This window comes from Ornithorhynchus anatinus, chromosome 18 (genome assembly GCF_004115215.2).
Source record: "Ornithorhynchus anatinus isolate Pmale09 chromosome 18, mOrnAna1.pri.v4, whole genome shotgun sequence".
Taxonomy (NCBI): domain Eukaryota; kingdom Metazoa; phylum Chordata; class Mammalia; order Monotremata; family Ornithorhynchidae; genus Ornithorhynchus; species Ornithorhynchus anatinus.
This window is the reverse complement of record NC_041745.1, coordinates 12919674-12933044: the sequence shown is the minus strand read 5'-3', so window position 1 is coordinate 12933044 and position 13371 is coordinate 12919674. Positions and strand designations below refer to the sequence as shown.

The following is a 13371-nucleotide window of genomic DNA, read 5'->3' as shown; positions in this document are numbered from 1 at the left end:
CCCGGCCCGGGAGCCCAGGGAAGGGCCACAGACGGAGATGGGAGCAGAGAAAGGAGGAGACACGAGAGCAGGAGGAGATGCAGGGGCAGAGACAAGAAAAGGAGCAGAGACAGGAGGAGAGACGGGGGCAGAGACAAGAGCGGGACCAGAGGCGGAGACGGGAGCAGAGGCAAGAGAGACGGGAGCGGAGAGAGGAGGGGAGACGAGGGCAGGACCAGAGACAGAAATGGGAGGAGAGACAGGAGGGGAGACAGTGGCAGAAGATGGGGCGGCGATGGAGGCGGGGGCAGAGAGCCGGAGAGGGCCAGGGCCCGGGCCCGAAGCAGACGCAGAGGCCCAGTGGCTCTGGGCGAACCGTGCGGTCCAACCTGGTCCCGCCGGGGCGGGCGAGCCCGGGGGCCCCGTCCGTGGCCGACAACCGTCTGCGAACGGCCAAGTACACGGCGCTCTCCTTCCTGCCCAAGAACCTCTTCGAGCAGTTCCACCGCCTGGCCAACGTCTACTTCGTGGCCATCGCCCTGCTGAACCTGGTGCCGGCCCTCAACGCCTTCCAGCCCGAGCTGGGCCTGGGCCCGCTGCTGCTCATCCTGGCGGCCACCGCCGCCAAGGACCTGTGGCAGGACCTGGGCCGCCGCTGCTCAGACCGCCGCCTCAACCACAGGCTCTGCCTCGTCTTCTGTCGGTGAGGCTCGCGGGCCGGGGCCGCCGGGAGGTCGAGGAGGGAGCCCAAGGGGAGACGGTCCCGGCCCTGGAGTCAGGCCCGGCGGTGGGACTAATGATAATCATCCCGATGGTGGTATTTGTTGAGCGCTTACTATGGGCCAACCGCTCTTCTGAGCACTGGGGTAGATAGGAGGTCATCAGGTTGTCCCACGTGGCGGGATCCCCGTTTTACCGATGAGGCCCGGAGAAGTGAAGTGTCTTGGCCAGGGTCACGCAGCTGACAGGCGGCAGAGCCGGGATTAGAACCCACGCCCTCTGCGTCCCAACCCCGGGCCCTTTCCGCTAAGCCCCATGCTCGCTACGTACCGAGCACCGTCCTAAGCGCTTACTAGGTACCAGTTACTGGTGCCGGGGTAGATACAAGTTAATCAGGTTGGGCACGGTCCCTGTCCCATATAATAATACTAATAATGACAGTAGTAAACGCTTTCTAGGTGCCAAGCACCGTTCTTAGAGCCCTGTCCACCTTACTATTACGGGCTCTCGTTATATCCCGGCTAGACTACTGTGTCGGCCTTCTCTCTGACCTCCCTTCCTCCTCTCTCGCCCCGCTCCGGTCTATTCTTCACTCCGCTGCCCGGCTCATCTTCCCGCAGAAACGATCTGGGCATGTCACTCCCCTTCTTAAACAACTCCAGTGGTTGCCTATCGACCTCCGCTCTCAAACAAAAACTCCTCACTCTAGGCTTCGAGGCTCTCCATCACCTTGCCCCTTCCTACCTCTCCTCCCTTCTCTCTTTCTACCGCCCACCCCGCACGCTCCGCTCCTCCGCCGCCCACCTCCTCGCCGTCCCTCGGTCTCGCCTATCCCGCCGTCGACCCCCGGGTCACGTCCTCCCGCGGTCCCGGAACGCCCTCCCTCCTCACCTCCGCCAAACTGATTCTCTTTCCCTCTTCAAAACCTTACTTAAAAATCACCTCCTCCAAGAGGCCTTCCCAGACCGAGCTCCTCTTCCCCCTCTACTCCCTCTGCCATCCCCCCTTTACCTCTCCGCAGCTAAAGCCTCATTTTCCCCTTTTCCCTCTGCTCCTCCACCTCTCCCTTCCCATCCCCACAGCACTGTACCCGTCCGCTCAACTGTATATATTTTCGTTACCCTATTTATTTTGTTAATGAATTGTACATCGCCTTGATTCTATTTAGTCGCCATTGTTTTTACGAGATGTTCTTCCTCTTGACGCTGTTTAGTGCCATTGTTCTTGTCTGTCCGTCTCCCCCGATTAGACCGTAAGCCCGTCAAACGGCAGGGACTGTCTCTATCTGTTGCCGACTTGTTCATCCCAAGCGCTTAGTACAGTGCTCTGCACATAGTAAGCGCTCAATAAATACTATTGAATGAATGAATGAATAATACTAATAATAACCGTAGTAAACGCTTTCTAGGTGCCAAGCACCGTTCTTAGAGCTGGGGTGGATTCGAGGTAATCGGGTTGTCCCACGTGGGGCTCACAGTCTTAATCCCCATTTTACAGGTGAGGTAACTGAGACACGGAGAAGTGAAATGGCGTGAGCAGGGTCACACAGCAGACAAGTGGCAGAGCCGGAATTAGAACCCACGTCCTCTAACCCCCAAGCCCGGGCTCTTTCCACTAAGCCGTGATGAGGAGCCTAGGGATCGGGGCTAGGATGGGGTTGGAGGGGAGGGACCCAGGAATGCGCCAGGCTGGGGGAGAACCGGGGGTTGGAAGGGGGACGGTTTTGGGGGGGTTGGGGGGCGGGGAGCCCAGACGGAAGGAAGGTGGGGGGGTCTGTCGGGGCCCAACGTGGTGGGCAGAAGAATGGAGCGGGCTGGCCTTTTGCAAAGGTAAAAATTACACCGCTAATAATAATCACTGTGGTATTTGTAATAGCAGAGGGAGAGCTAAAAATGTGTCAGGGTGAAACTAGCATCACTGTGAGGGATCTCGAAGGGAATCTGAGCTCACTTGATGTCCATTCATTTAATCGTGTTTATTGAGTGCTTACTGTGTGGTGGAGAACATTGTATCCTCTGACCTCAGAAAACGTCAAAAATATCTGTCTAAACTCAAGGAGGGATGTGGAGGGGTCGACCCGCTTGGCTGCGCGGTCCATCCCGAGGACATGACCCTAAGGGTTGGTTTTTGAGGCAGGAGTGAGAATCCTTCTCCTTCTCTTCTTCAGCCATCCTTCCAAACTTCCGGAACGCTCTCCGCCTCTACCGATGAAACCATCCTTCCCAGCAGTATCTCTAGAGGAGGACTCCTGCCTCCTCTCAAAATCCACCCCCTTCAAACTGCACATCCAACCCCATTCCTTTGCACCTTATCCAAACTCTTGCCCCATTCCTTCTTCCCTCCCTAACAGCCGTCTTCTACTGTTTGCTCTCCACTGGCTTCTTTCCCACTGCTTTCGAACGTGCCCGTGTCTCCCCTGTACTGAAAACCTTCCCTTGAATCCAAGGCTCCTTCCAGGTATCGCCCCATCTCCTTCTTACCATTCCTCTCCAAAATCCTTGGGTGAGCTGTCAACACCCACTGTCTCAAATTCCTCTTCACCAGTTCTCTCCTTGATCCCCACAATCTGGCTTCCGTCCCTTTCCCTCCACAGAAACCGCCCTCTCTAGGGTTGCCAGTGATCACATTCTTGCCAAATCCAGTGGCCTCTAGTCCATCCTAATCCTCCTCGACCTCTCAGCTGCCTACGACACTGTGGATCACTCCTTCTCCTGGAAACGTTATCCAACCTTGACTTCACTGACTGCCCTCTCCTGGTTCTCCTCTCATCTCTCCGGCCGTTCATTTTCGGCCTCCCTCGTGGGCTCCTCCCGTGCCTCCCACCCCCTAACTGTGGGGGTCCCTCAAAGTTCATTTCTGGGTCCCCTTCTATTCTCCATTTACACTCACTCCCTTGGAGAATACATTCACTCCCATGGCTTTAACTACCACCTCTATGCAGATGATACCTTAATCTACACCTCCAGGCCTGATCTCTGTTTCCCTCTGTAGTCTCAAATTTCCTGTTGCCTTCAGGACATCTCTATTTGCATGTCCTCCCGTCTTCGCCTCAAGCGTTACGCGACCAAAACAGAACTCCTCATTTTCCCACCCAAACCCTTTCCCCTCCGACTTTCCCATCACTGTAGACGGCACCACCATCCTTCCTGTTTCATGTCCTTGTAGTTAACCGTGACGCCTCTCTCTCTCATTCAACCCACATATTCAATCCATCACTCAATCCTGTAGGTCCCACCTTCACGACATCGCTAAAATCCACGCTTTCCTCTCCATCCAAAATGCTACCACATTAATACAATCGCTCATTGGATTATTGCTGACCTCTCAGGCTCCTGTCTCTTCCCACTCCGGTTCATCCTTACTTCTGCTGCTGGGATTATTTTTCTACAAAATCGTTCGGGACACGTTTCTCCACCCCTCAAGTAACTCCTGTGGTTGTCCATCCCCCCTGCATCCAACAAAACACCCTCACCATTGGCTTTAAAGCAGACAGTCACCTTGCCCCCTCCTCACCTCACTCCTCTCCTACTATACCCCGGCCCGCACACTTCGTTCCTCTAATGTTCACCTTCTCACTGTGCCTCCGTCTCGTCTATCTCACCCCCGACCACTTGCCCACGTCCTGCCTCTGGCCTGCAACACCCTTCCTCCTCAAATCTGACAGACAGTTACTCTCTCCCCCTTCAAAGTCTTATTGAAGGCATATCTCCTCCAAGAGGCCTTCCCTGACTTAACCTCCCTTTCTTCTTCTTCTTCCACTCCCTTCTGCGTCACCCTGACTTGCTCCCTTGGTTCTTCTCCCTGTCACCAAGCCAGTGCTTTTGAGACCAGGAATGTGTTCCTGGTCTTCGAGCATCTCCTAGGAAAAAGCAATATTTATTTCCTTAGGTTGGTAACTTGGTAGCCGGTTTGGGATTGTTGTATGCCACCCCTCAACCCGAGGAAGCAGCTGGGGTGTGTTAGCTTTCGGAGTACATTCATTTTTACAATCTGATCAAAACCCAGAGCAGGACATAGTCATTTGGGAAACCTATTTCCAAAGAGAAATGACATCTCCCTCCCTCTCTCTGCCCTCCCTTTAGCCCTGTGTTCTTTTTGAAGTCCTAGAATGGCCACTGGTAAGATTGCTTCCAAGTTTTTGTTGGGCATCTCCATCTGCACTATGAGCAGAGCAAATCGTTCCTGTTGTGCTGGATCGCTTTCCCGTACGTTGTTTGTGAATCACAATGTCATTTTAGGTGGATTTAAAATATGGCTAAGGGTGGTGATCCTCAACTCATTGACAAGAGGGAACTGGAAAAGTAGAAAGAGCATCAGGGGACCTGAATTCTAATACTGGTTTCACTGCTTGCCTGTGTGTGTCTTTGGGCAAGTTACTTGATAATAATGATGGTATTTGTTAAGCGCTTACTGTGTCCCAAGCACTGTTCTAAACACTGGAGTAGATACAAGCTAATCAGGTTGGACACAGTCCCTAGCCCCAGATGGGGCTCACAGCCTTAATCCCCATTTTACAGATGAGGTATCTGAGGCACCGAGAAGTTAAGTGACTTGTCTGAGGTCACCCAGCAGGCAAGTGGCAGAGCCGGGATTAGAACCCAGGCCCTTCTGGCTGCCAGGCCCCTGCTCTATCCACTTAGCTTCTCTGGCTCTGGATTAAATACCCTTCTTGTTAGACTGTGAATGCTGTGTCGGACAGAGACTCTGTCTGATCTGATTTTCTTGTATCCATCCCAGAACTTAGCCCAGAACCGGACACACGGTATGTGCTTAGAAAATAGCGCAACTGTTATTAAAAGGAATAATCAGTAGCTGAAGATTTGTAATAAATCTCCACTCCTTGGATTTTAAAATGCCCCACATAATTTAATGTCTTAAACTCTTGAGGATGCTTCTGAGTGGTTACTGTTTGTTTGTTTTTTGTTTTTTAATTCCTGCCATTATCGCTTAGGAAAACGAAACTCCATATGGAGAGTGTTTTAAAGAGGAATACTTAAATAGGAGAATTTCAGACCATTTCTTGGCAATGACAAGATGTTCACATGAAAGCGAAGAGAAGGCTACTTCTAATACACGTGACTGGGGTTTTTTCTGAATCGGTGAAAGAAAGAGTTGGTTTCTTCACCGGAAAATTTGACCCTTCTGGCAAACGTACGACTGAAGAACTGTCCTACACAGACTCTGAGTGGGTGAGATGGGGCTGGGCCTGGTGCTTTCCCAGAATGTCTGGCCTGCAGCTTCCTTGCCTCTTTAATTGTCCTTTCTCTCGGTGCTTTACATTCCATAAGGAATCAGGAGTGTTGGGATTAATGAACTCATCTAATAAAAGCCCTCCACCCTGAACCTCTTCCAGAAGTTTGGGGTGATCTCGCTAGAATTCTTCTTATACCTCCTGAGAAACTTTGTCTCCCCACCTTGACCAAAACTAGGCTCTGGTTCCAGAGAGCGGCCCAGTGGATAGAGCGTGGACCTCGGACAAGTCTGACTTCTGCTGGGAGTCAGAAGGTCCTGAGTCTGGTCCAGGTCCTGCCACTTGTCTGCTGTGTGACCTGGAGCAAGTCATTTAGCTTCTCTGTGCCTCAGTTGCCTCATCTGTAAAATGGGGATTAAGACTGCGAGCCCCATGTGGGACCGGGACTGCGTTCAAACTGCTTAGCTTGAATCTACCCCAAGCGGTTAGAACAGTGCCCGGCACATATTAAGTGCTTAACAAATACTACAGGTTTTTTTTTATTATTGTTATTATTAGCAACCGGCAGAGTCCCACCAAGATTCAAGTTAGGTCAGTCAAAACCACTGGAAACTCCCTGTGCTGGTTCTGGGTCATCCATCCACCTGGCTAACGCTCCGCCAGCTGACCGGAGACTTTAACTCAGTCCCCCAGGTCATGCCACCCTCCAGGCCTTGCTCCCCAATCATCCCCTTGCTGCCCACCCTGGTTCTGAACTGGAAAGAAGATGGGTTGGGTGGGTATGGCATAGTGAATAGAGCAGCGGTAAAGGAGTCATAAGGTCATGGGTTCAAATTCCGACTCTGCCATTTGTCTGCTGTGTGACTTTGAACAAGCCACTTCACTTCTCTGTGCCTTGTTTACCTCATCTGTAAAATGGGGATTGCGCTGTGAGCTACCCATTGTGTCCTACCCAATTAGCTTATATCCACCCCTGTGTCTAGTACAGTGCCTAACACACAGTAAGCACTTAACAAATACCATAATTATTATTATCTGTAATAATAATAACCATGGCATATATTAACCTCTTACTACATGCCAAATACTGTTGTAAACTGGGGTAGATGCAAGATAATCTGGCCCCACATGGGGCTCACAGTCTAAGCAGGAGGGAGAACAAATACTAAATCTCCATTTTGCCGATGAGGGAACTGAGGCACAGAGAAGTTAAGTGACTTGCCTTAGGTCACATAGCCGGCAAGTGGCGGAGTCAGGAATAGAACCCAGTTTCTCTGACCCTCAGGCCCCTGCTCTTTCCATTGAGCCACACTGCTTCTCTGGAGAAAGGACTTCTGCCTCCCCCTGGACTCCTTTCCCTCAGAGCTCTTTCTTTCCTCACAAACCTCTCCTTTCAGATCCCATAGTCACCTGAAACCCCTCTCCCTGGATTCCTTAGGCTCCCTCAAAAACCTCCCCCTTCAGGACCCATTTGAGGATCAGATGAGAGACTTGGGGGTGGGGAAGGAGAGTGTGTGTACCTGGGTCTGTGTAGGTTTGGGGGGATCTATTTAGTGCATGCGTGTGTGTAAACTGCAGTTGACGTATTTTTTTAATTCATACTCCCCCCGCCAGAAACCCTTTTTGAATTCCTCCCTCTTTGGAATGGGTATTCACCTCTGTTTGCAGATTTCTGCCGAAATTCAAAGTAAAAATCAAACAGCCTTTCCTTGTTTATTCTTAGTAACAATAATAGTAATTGTGGCATTTGGTAAGTTATGTGTCAAGAAATGTGCTAAACGCTGGGGTAGAGACTACAATCAGATCAGACGCTATCTCTGGGCTCATATACGAAGAGAGAAGTGAGGTATTTAATCTCCATTTGATAGATGAGGAAACCGAGGCACGAAAAAGTTAAGTGACTCATCCAACGTCTCACAGCAGGCAAGGGGCAAAGTGGGGATTAGAACCTAGGTCTCCCGATTCCCAGGCCCGTGAGCTTTCCACTAAGCCACACCGCTAAGGGAGCCGGAACTCCCTTTTACAGGAGACAAACCGTTCTTACGGAAGAGAGGCTTGCTTTCAGTCCGGGTCATTTCATAACTGGTTTACTGGTGTGCTCAGTGGGGAAAATGAGGATTTAGTCTGGGAAGACATCTTGGAGGAGTTACGATTACAGGAGGGTTTGGAAGCAGAGAGGGTGGCGCTCTGTCCGCCGTGAAGGAGGAGGGAGTTTCGGGCCAGAAGGAGGACGTGGGCAAGGGTTCGGCAGCGAGATAGGTGAGATCGAAGTACAGAGATTAGGTTGGCGTTAGAGCAGAGGGCACGGACTAAGTTGTAGTAGAATCAGTGAGGTAAGGTACGGAGGGGAGAGCTGACTGAGGGCCTTAAAGCTGATGATAAGGAGTTTCTGTTTGATGTGGAGGTGGATGGGCAGCCATCGGGGGGTTTTGAGGAATGAGGCGATATCGACTGAACGTTTATTCAGGAAAATGAGCTGGGCAGCAGAGTGAAGTATGGATTGGAGTGGGGAGAAACAGGAGGCTGTGAAGTCAGCGTGGAGGCTGATGTAGTAATCAAGGCACGATGGAGTGAGTGCTTGGATCAGCACAGTAATGTATCCTCCTCCTCACACTCCCGAAAGACGGATTATGACTGGAAGACAACGTTCTGGTTTAAGCTTGTCCTGAAAGCGATGGCGTTTGGATCTCTACGTATCGGAAGGGTCATAAAATCCGGCAGAAATATAGGTTTTGAGAGCAAGGTCTTTATCAGGGTCTTCCCCAGATGGGTAGGAGTTTAAGGTAAAAGAGAACCTAGAGGGGCCAATGAACAGATCAGGATGGCTATATGGAACAGAAACCGTCTTTTTCCCCAAGCCCCACTCTGTGCCTTGGCTTGCTGGCGGGACACATTAAAGAATCTGCAGCCTCTAATTAGTGGCCATCCTCCCGTCACGGACATATACCAAGCTGCTAGAGCTGTAAGATTGGTACCTGAGTGACGGATGCCCCATTGCCCCTGTGTTACGAAAGACCGTCTTTTGCTGCCCTGATGAGCTGGTCACTTGCTTCTCCTGTGGCTATTTTATAATCTAGCACCTTCTCCTCCTCCTCTTCCTCTGCCTCCTCCTCCTCTTCCACCTCCTCTTATTCCATCTCTTCTTCCTCCTCCTTCTCCTTTTCCTCCTCCTCTTCCTTCTCCTCTCCCTCAGCCTCCTTCTCCTCTTCCACCTCCTTATCCCTTCTCTTCTTCCTCCTCCTCTTCTTCCTCCTCCTTCTCCTTCTCATCTTCCTTCTCCTCTTCCTTCTCTTCCTCCTCTTTCTCATTCTCTTCCTCCTTCTCTTCCTCCTCCCTTCTCTACTTCCTGCCTTCTCTACCTCCTCCTCTTCTTCATTCTCTTCTTCCTTCTCTTCCTCCTCCTCCTCTTCTCCTTTCTCCTCCTCCCCATCGCTGTTCACAGAGAGCAACACTCCTCTCCGGATTGCTTCTTGCCAGCCTGGGCCGTCTGCTGCATAAATCACCTGATAATCCACTGCTGCAGCCCCATGTTCGAGACCACTTCACTGTGTCCTCAAGACATTTATTCTGTCACTGATACCCATGCACTTCTCCACACAGCAATTGTTTATAGCGGTAGAGGTAAAAGCAGTTATTGAGCACCCACTGGCTGAAATGCACTGTACTAAGCATCTGGCTATCTATTATTGTCCATTCTACTTCTATGTCTCGCTCAGAAAAGCTGAGTAATAGTGGAGCCATCGAGTCCCCTCTTGGTTCCACCATTTTTAGAAGTGTGGGAGTAAGGGACAGCAGAAGGATCAACCTCCCTTCAGCAAGATGGATTATGATTGCCAGCCTCACCCCGGGTCTCTTTCAGGCACAGCTCTGGATCCACCACCTAGCCCCGTATTACTGCTTAGTACAGTGTTCTGCACATGGAAAGCACGCGATACATACCACGGGTTGATTGTTCCCACAAGGTTCTGTCCAGAAATTGAGAGACGCTCCCCCAAACTCCCCCTCCCCACACAGGGCGTGGTGCCCCATTCGCCTCGACCACATCTTGGGCTATAAAGGGGAAATATTTTTGGCGTTTTAGTTGATTGTTATTTGTTTCATTTTAGACACGTTTTGATGTTAGCCAGGCATCCTTAGTCCTTTTGCCATCAATGCAAATGTTCTTGGAATCGACTTGTGGGTGTGCTAGGTGTCCTTGTTATTTTCCCCTTTTGAATAACAAAGGCAAGTGTTTATTTTTACAGTAGCACTTCCTCCAGGTGATTGTTTCCATCAGTAAAGCACACGGTCTACCAGATGAAGGGTAAACAAATGCCACTTTGTACTAGGTTCAGAGTGAAGTAGACCTGGGACAAAAAAAAAAAGGGCTTTTCAATCCAATGAAGAATCTGCAGGGTTTTGATATGCTGCTCCAAATCATGGGTCGGAGTCAAGATCTGATGAATTGGACTGATAACAGCAGGAAAGAAACATGCTTGAAACATCTTTAACTCTTTTTTCTTGGCTGCTGCAGAAACACCAGTCCTTCATTTGGCATCTTTTTTTTAAAAAAAAAGTTGTATTTGATGATGATGATGATGTTGGTATTTGTTAAGTGCTTACTATGTGCCGAGCACTGTTCTAAGCGCTGGGGTAGACACAGGGGAATCAGGTTGTCCCACGTGGGGCTCACAGTCTTAATCCCCATTTTACAGATGAGGGAACTGAGGCACCGAGAAGTTAAGTGACTTGCCCAAAGTCACACAGCTGACAAGTGGCCGAGCCGGGATTCGAACCCATGACCTCTGACTCCAAAGCCCGTGCTCTTTCCACTGAGCCACGCTGCTTCTTTTGTTAAGCGCTTAACTCTGTGCAAAGCACTAGAGTAGATACAAGATAATTTGGTTGGACACAGTCCCTGTCCCACATAGGGCTCGTGCTCTTAATGCCCATTTTATAGATGAGACAACTGAGGCCCGGAGAAGTAAAGTGACTTGCTCAAGGTCACACAGCAGACAAGTAGCAGAGCCAGGATTAAAACCAAGGTCTTTCTGACTCCCAAGCCCCTGATTTATTCACTTCGGCTTGCTGCTTCCCACACTGCACCTTGCAAATGTTTCCTTTCTTTTGGACGAAGGAGTTTCAGTGAAACACTGCGTGAGGCACAGTCGATCAATTAATGCATCATATTTTGTTAGGTGCTTACTGTGTGCAGAACACTGTACTAAGCACTTGGGAGAGTAGAGATAATGGAGTCGGTGCTCTTCCTCTGCGCAGCAAAATCCTTTCTCCAGCCTTATTGACACCTATGTCCATTTCCCTCACCAGTTGTTTCAGGCATTTAATTCCCTCCTCAGATCCCCGTGCCCCCGCCTCCCCCATTCCTAGCCCCTAATGTCCTGGCCACCTACTTTATAGAGAAAATTGAAACCATCAGGCGTGAAATCCCTAAAATTTCTCCTGCGCCTCCCCAGTCCCGCCCCCATCTTCTCCCTTCCTCAATTCTTCCTTCTTTCACAGCAGTACCTCGAGGCAATCACCTGTCTTCTCTCAACCCCTCCTCCGGTACATCTGACCTCCATCCTCTCGCACCTTATTCAAACCACTAGCCCTCACCCTTCTTTCCTCCCTAATGAACATCTTCAGCCGTTTGCCTTCCAGTGGCTCTGCCTTCCCAACAAAGCCCTGTCCTTCCCCAGACTTTCCCATCACTTTAGACGGCACCCCCGTCCTTCCTGTCTCACAAGCCTGTAACCTTGGCGTTATCCTTGACTTAACTCTCTCATTCAACCGACACGTTCAATCCATCGCTAAGTCCCGTCGGTTCGACCTCCACAACCTCGCTGAATTCTGTCCCTTCTCCTCCATCCAAACCGTTACCACGTTAATCCAGGCATTTAATCTAACCGACCTTGATTACGGTGTCAGTTTCGTTGCTGACTTCTCAGCCTCCTGTCTTCCCCCACTCCAGTCCATTCTTCACTCCGCTGCCCAGATCACTTTTCTACAAAAACGTTCGGGCCATGTTTTCCCACTCCTCAAAAACTTGCAGCGGTTGTCCATCCATATCCTTCTCAGTCAGAAACTCCTAAACATCATCTCTAAAGCACTCAATCCCCTTGCCCCCTCCTTACCTCACCTCACCACTCACCTATTACTCCCCAGCCCGCACACTTCACTCCTCTCATGCTAACCTTCCCACTGTACCTCTTCTAGCTCACCGCCAACCTCTCGCTCGCATTCTGCCTCTGGCCTGGAACACCCTCCGTCTTCATACCTGACAGACGATCACCCTCCCGACCTTTAAAGGCTTATTGAAGGCCCATCTCCTCAAGGAGACCTTCCCTGATTAAACCCTCTTTTCCTGTTCTTCGACTTCCTTCTGTGTCATTCTGACTTGCTCCCTTTACTCAGCCCCACAGCACTTATGTTCCAAACTGTTACTTTTTATTTATATTATTGTCTCTCTCCCCCTCTGGACTCTAAGCTCGTTGTGTATTTGTTATATTGTGTATTTGTACTCTCCATAGCTCTCAGTGCAGTGCTCTGCACACGGTAAGTGCTCAGTAAATATGACTCGACATTCCTTGCTCACAAGGAGCTTAGAGACTCGAGGGGGAGACAGACAATATAAATAAATAAATTACAGATATGTACATAAGTACTGTGGGGCTGAGGATGAGGTGGTGCATAAAGGGAGTAAGTCAGGGCGATGCAGAAGGGAATGAGAGAAGAGAAACTGAGGACTTAGAGAAGGCCCCTTGGAGGAAATGTGCCTACAATAAAGCTTTGAAAATGGGGGAAATGATAGTCCGTCGGATACGAAGAGGGAGGGCGTTCCAGGCCAGAGGCAGGACGCAGACAGGAGGTCGGTGGCGAGATAGACGAGATTGAGGTACAGTGGGGTACGTAGAAGATAATCGGGTTGGACGTAGCTGGCAATCTATAGGTTGGCACAAGAGGAACCAGGTGTGTGGATTGGGATGTAGTAGGAGAGCAGCAAGGTAAGGTAGGAGGGATCAAGGTGATCGAGTGCTTTAAAGACGATGGGAAGGAGTTTCTGTTTGATGTGGAGGTGTATGGGTAACTACTGGAGGTTTCTGAGGAGTGTGGAAACATGGACTGAGCATTTTTGCAGAAAAGTGATGTGGGCAGCAGAGTGAAGTATGGGCTGGAGTGGGGAGAGACAGGAAGCTGGGAGATCAGCAAGGAAGCTGACACGATAATCATGGCAGAATAGGATAAGTGCTTGGATTAACGTTGTAGCAGTTTGGATGGGGAGGAAAGGGCGGATTTTAGCACTTTGTGCAGGTTGAACTGATGGGATTTAGTGACAGATTGAATACGTGGGTTGAATGAGAGAGTTAAGTCTAGGATAACACCAAGGTTAAGGGCTTCTGAGGCAGGAAGGATGATGGTGCTGTCTGCGGTTACAGGAAAATCAGGTTTGGGTAGGGAGATAAGCAGTTCTGTATTGGACAATCGTATAGGACTTATCCTGA

The 13371-nt window shown here is 50.3% G+C and overlaps 1 protein-coding gene across 4 annotated transcripts in view; it reads left to right on the top strand.

The window, feature by feature from the left end:
* The first annotated feature begins 200 nt into the window (after nt 1-200).
* Nucleotides 201-13371, top strand: part of ATP10A (ATPase phospholipid transporting 10A (putative)) — an 88864-nt gene continuing 75693 nt past the window's right edge. For all 4 annotated transcript variants that reach the window (XM_029046667.1, XM_029046665.1, XM_029046668.2 and 1 more), the window contains exon 1: nt 201-682. In XM_029046667.1, the coding sequence (XP_028902500.1) occupies nt 264-682 (419 nt within the window). In that variant the 5' untranslated portion in view covers nt 201-263. The remainder of the gene's footprint in view (nt 683-13371) is intronic.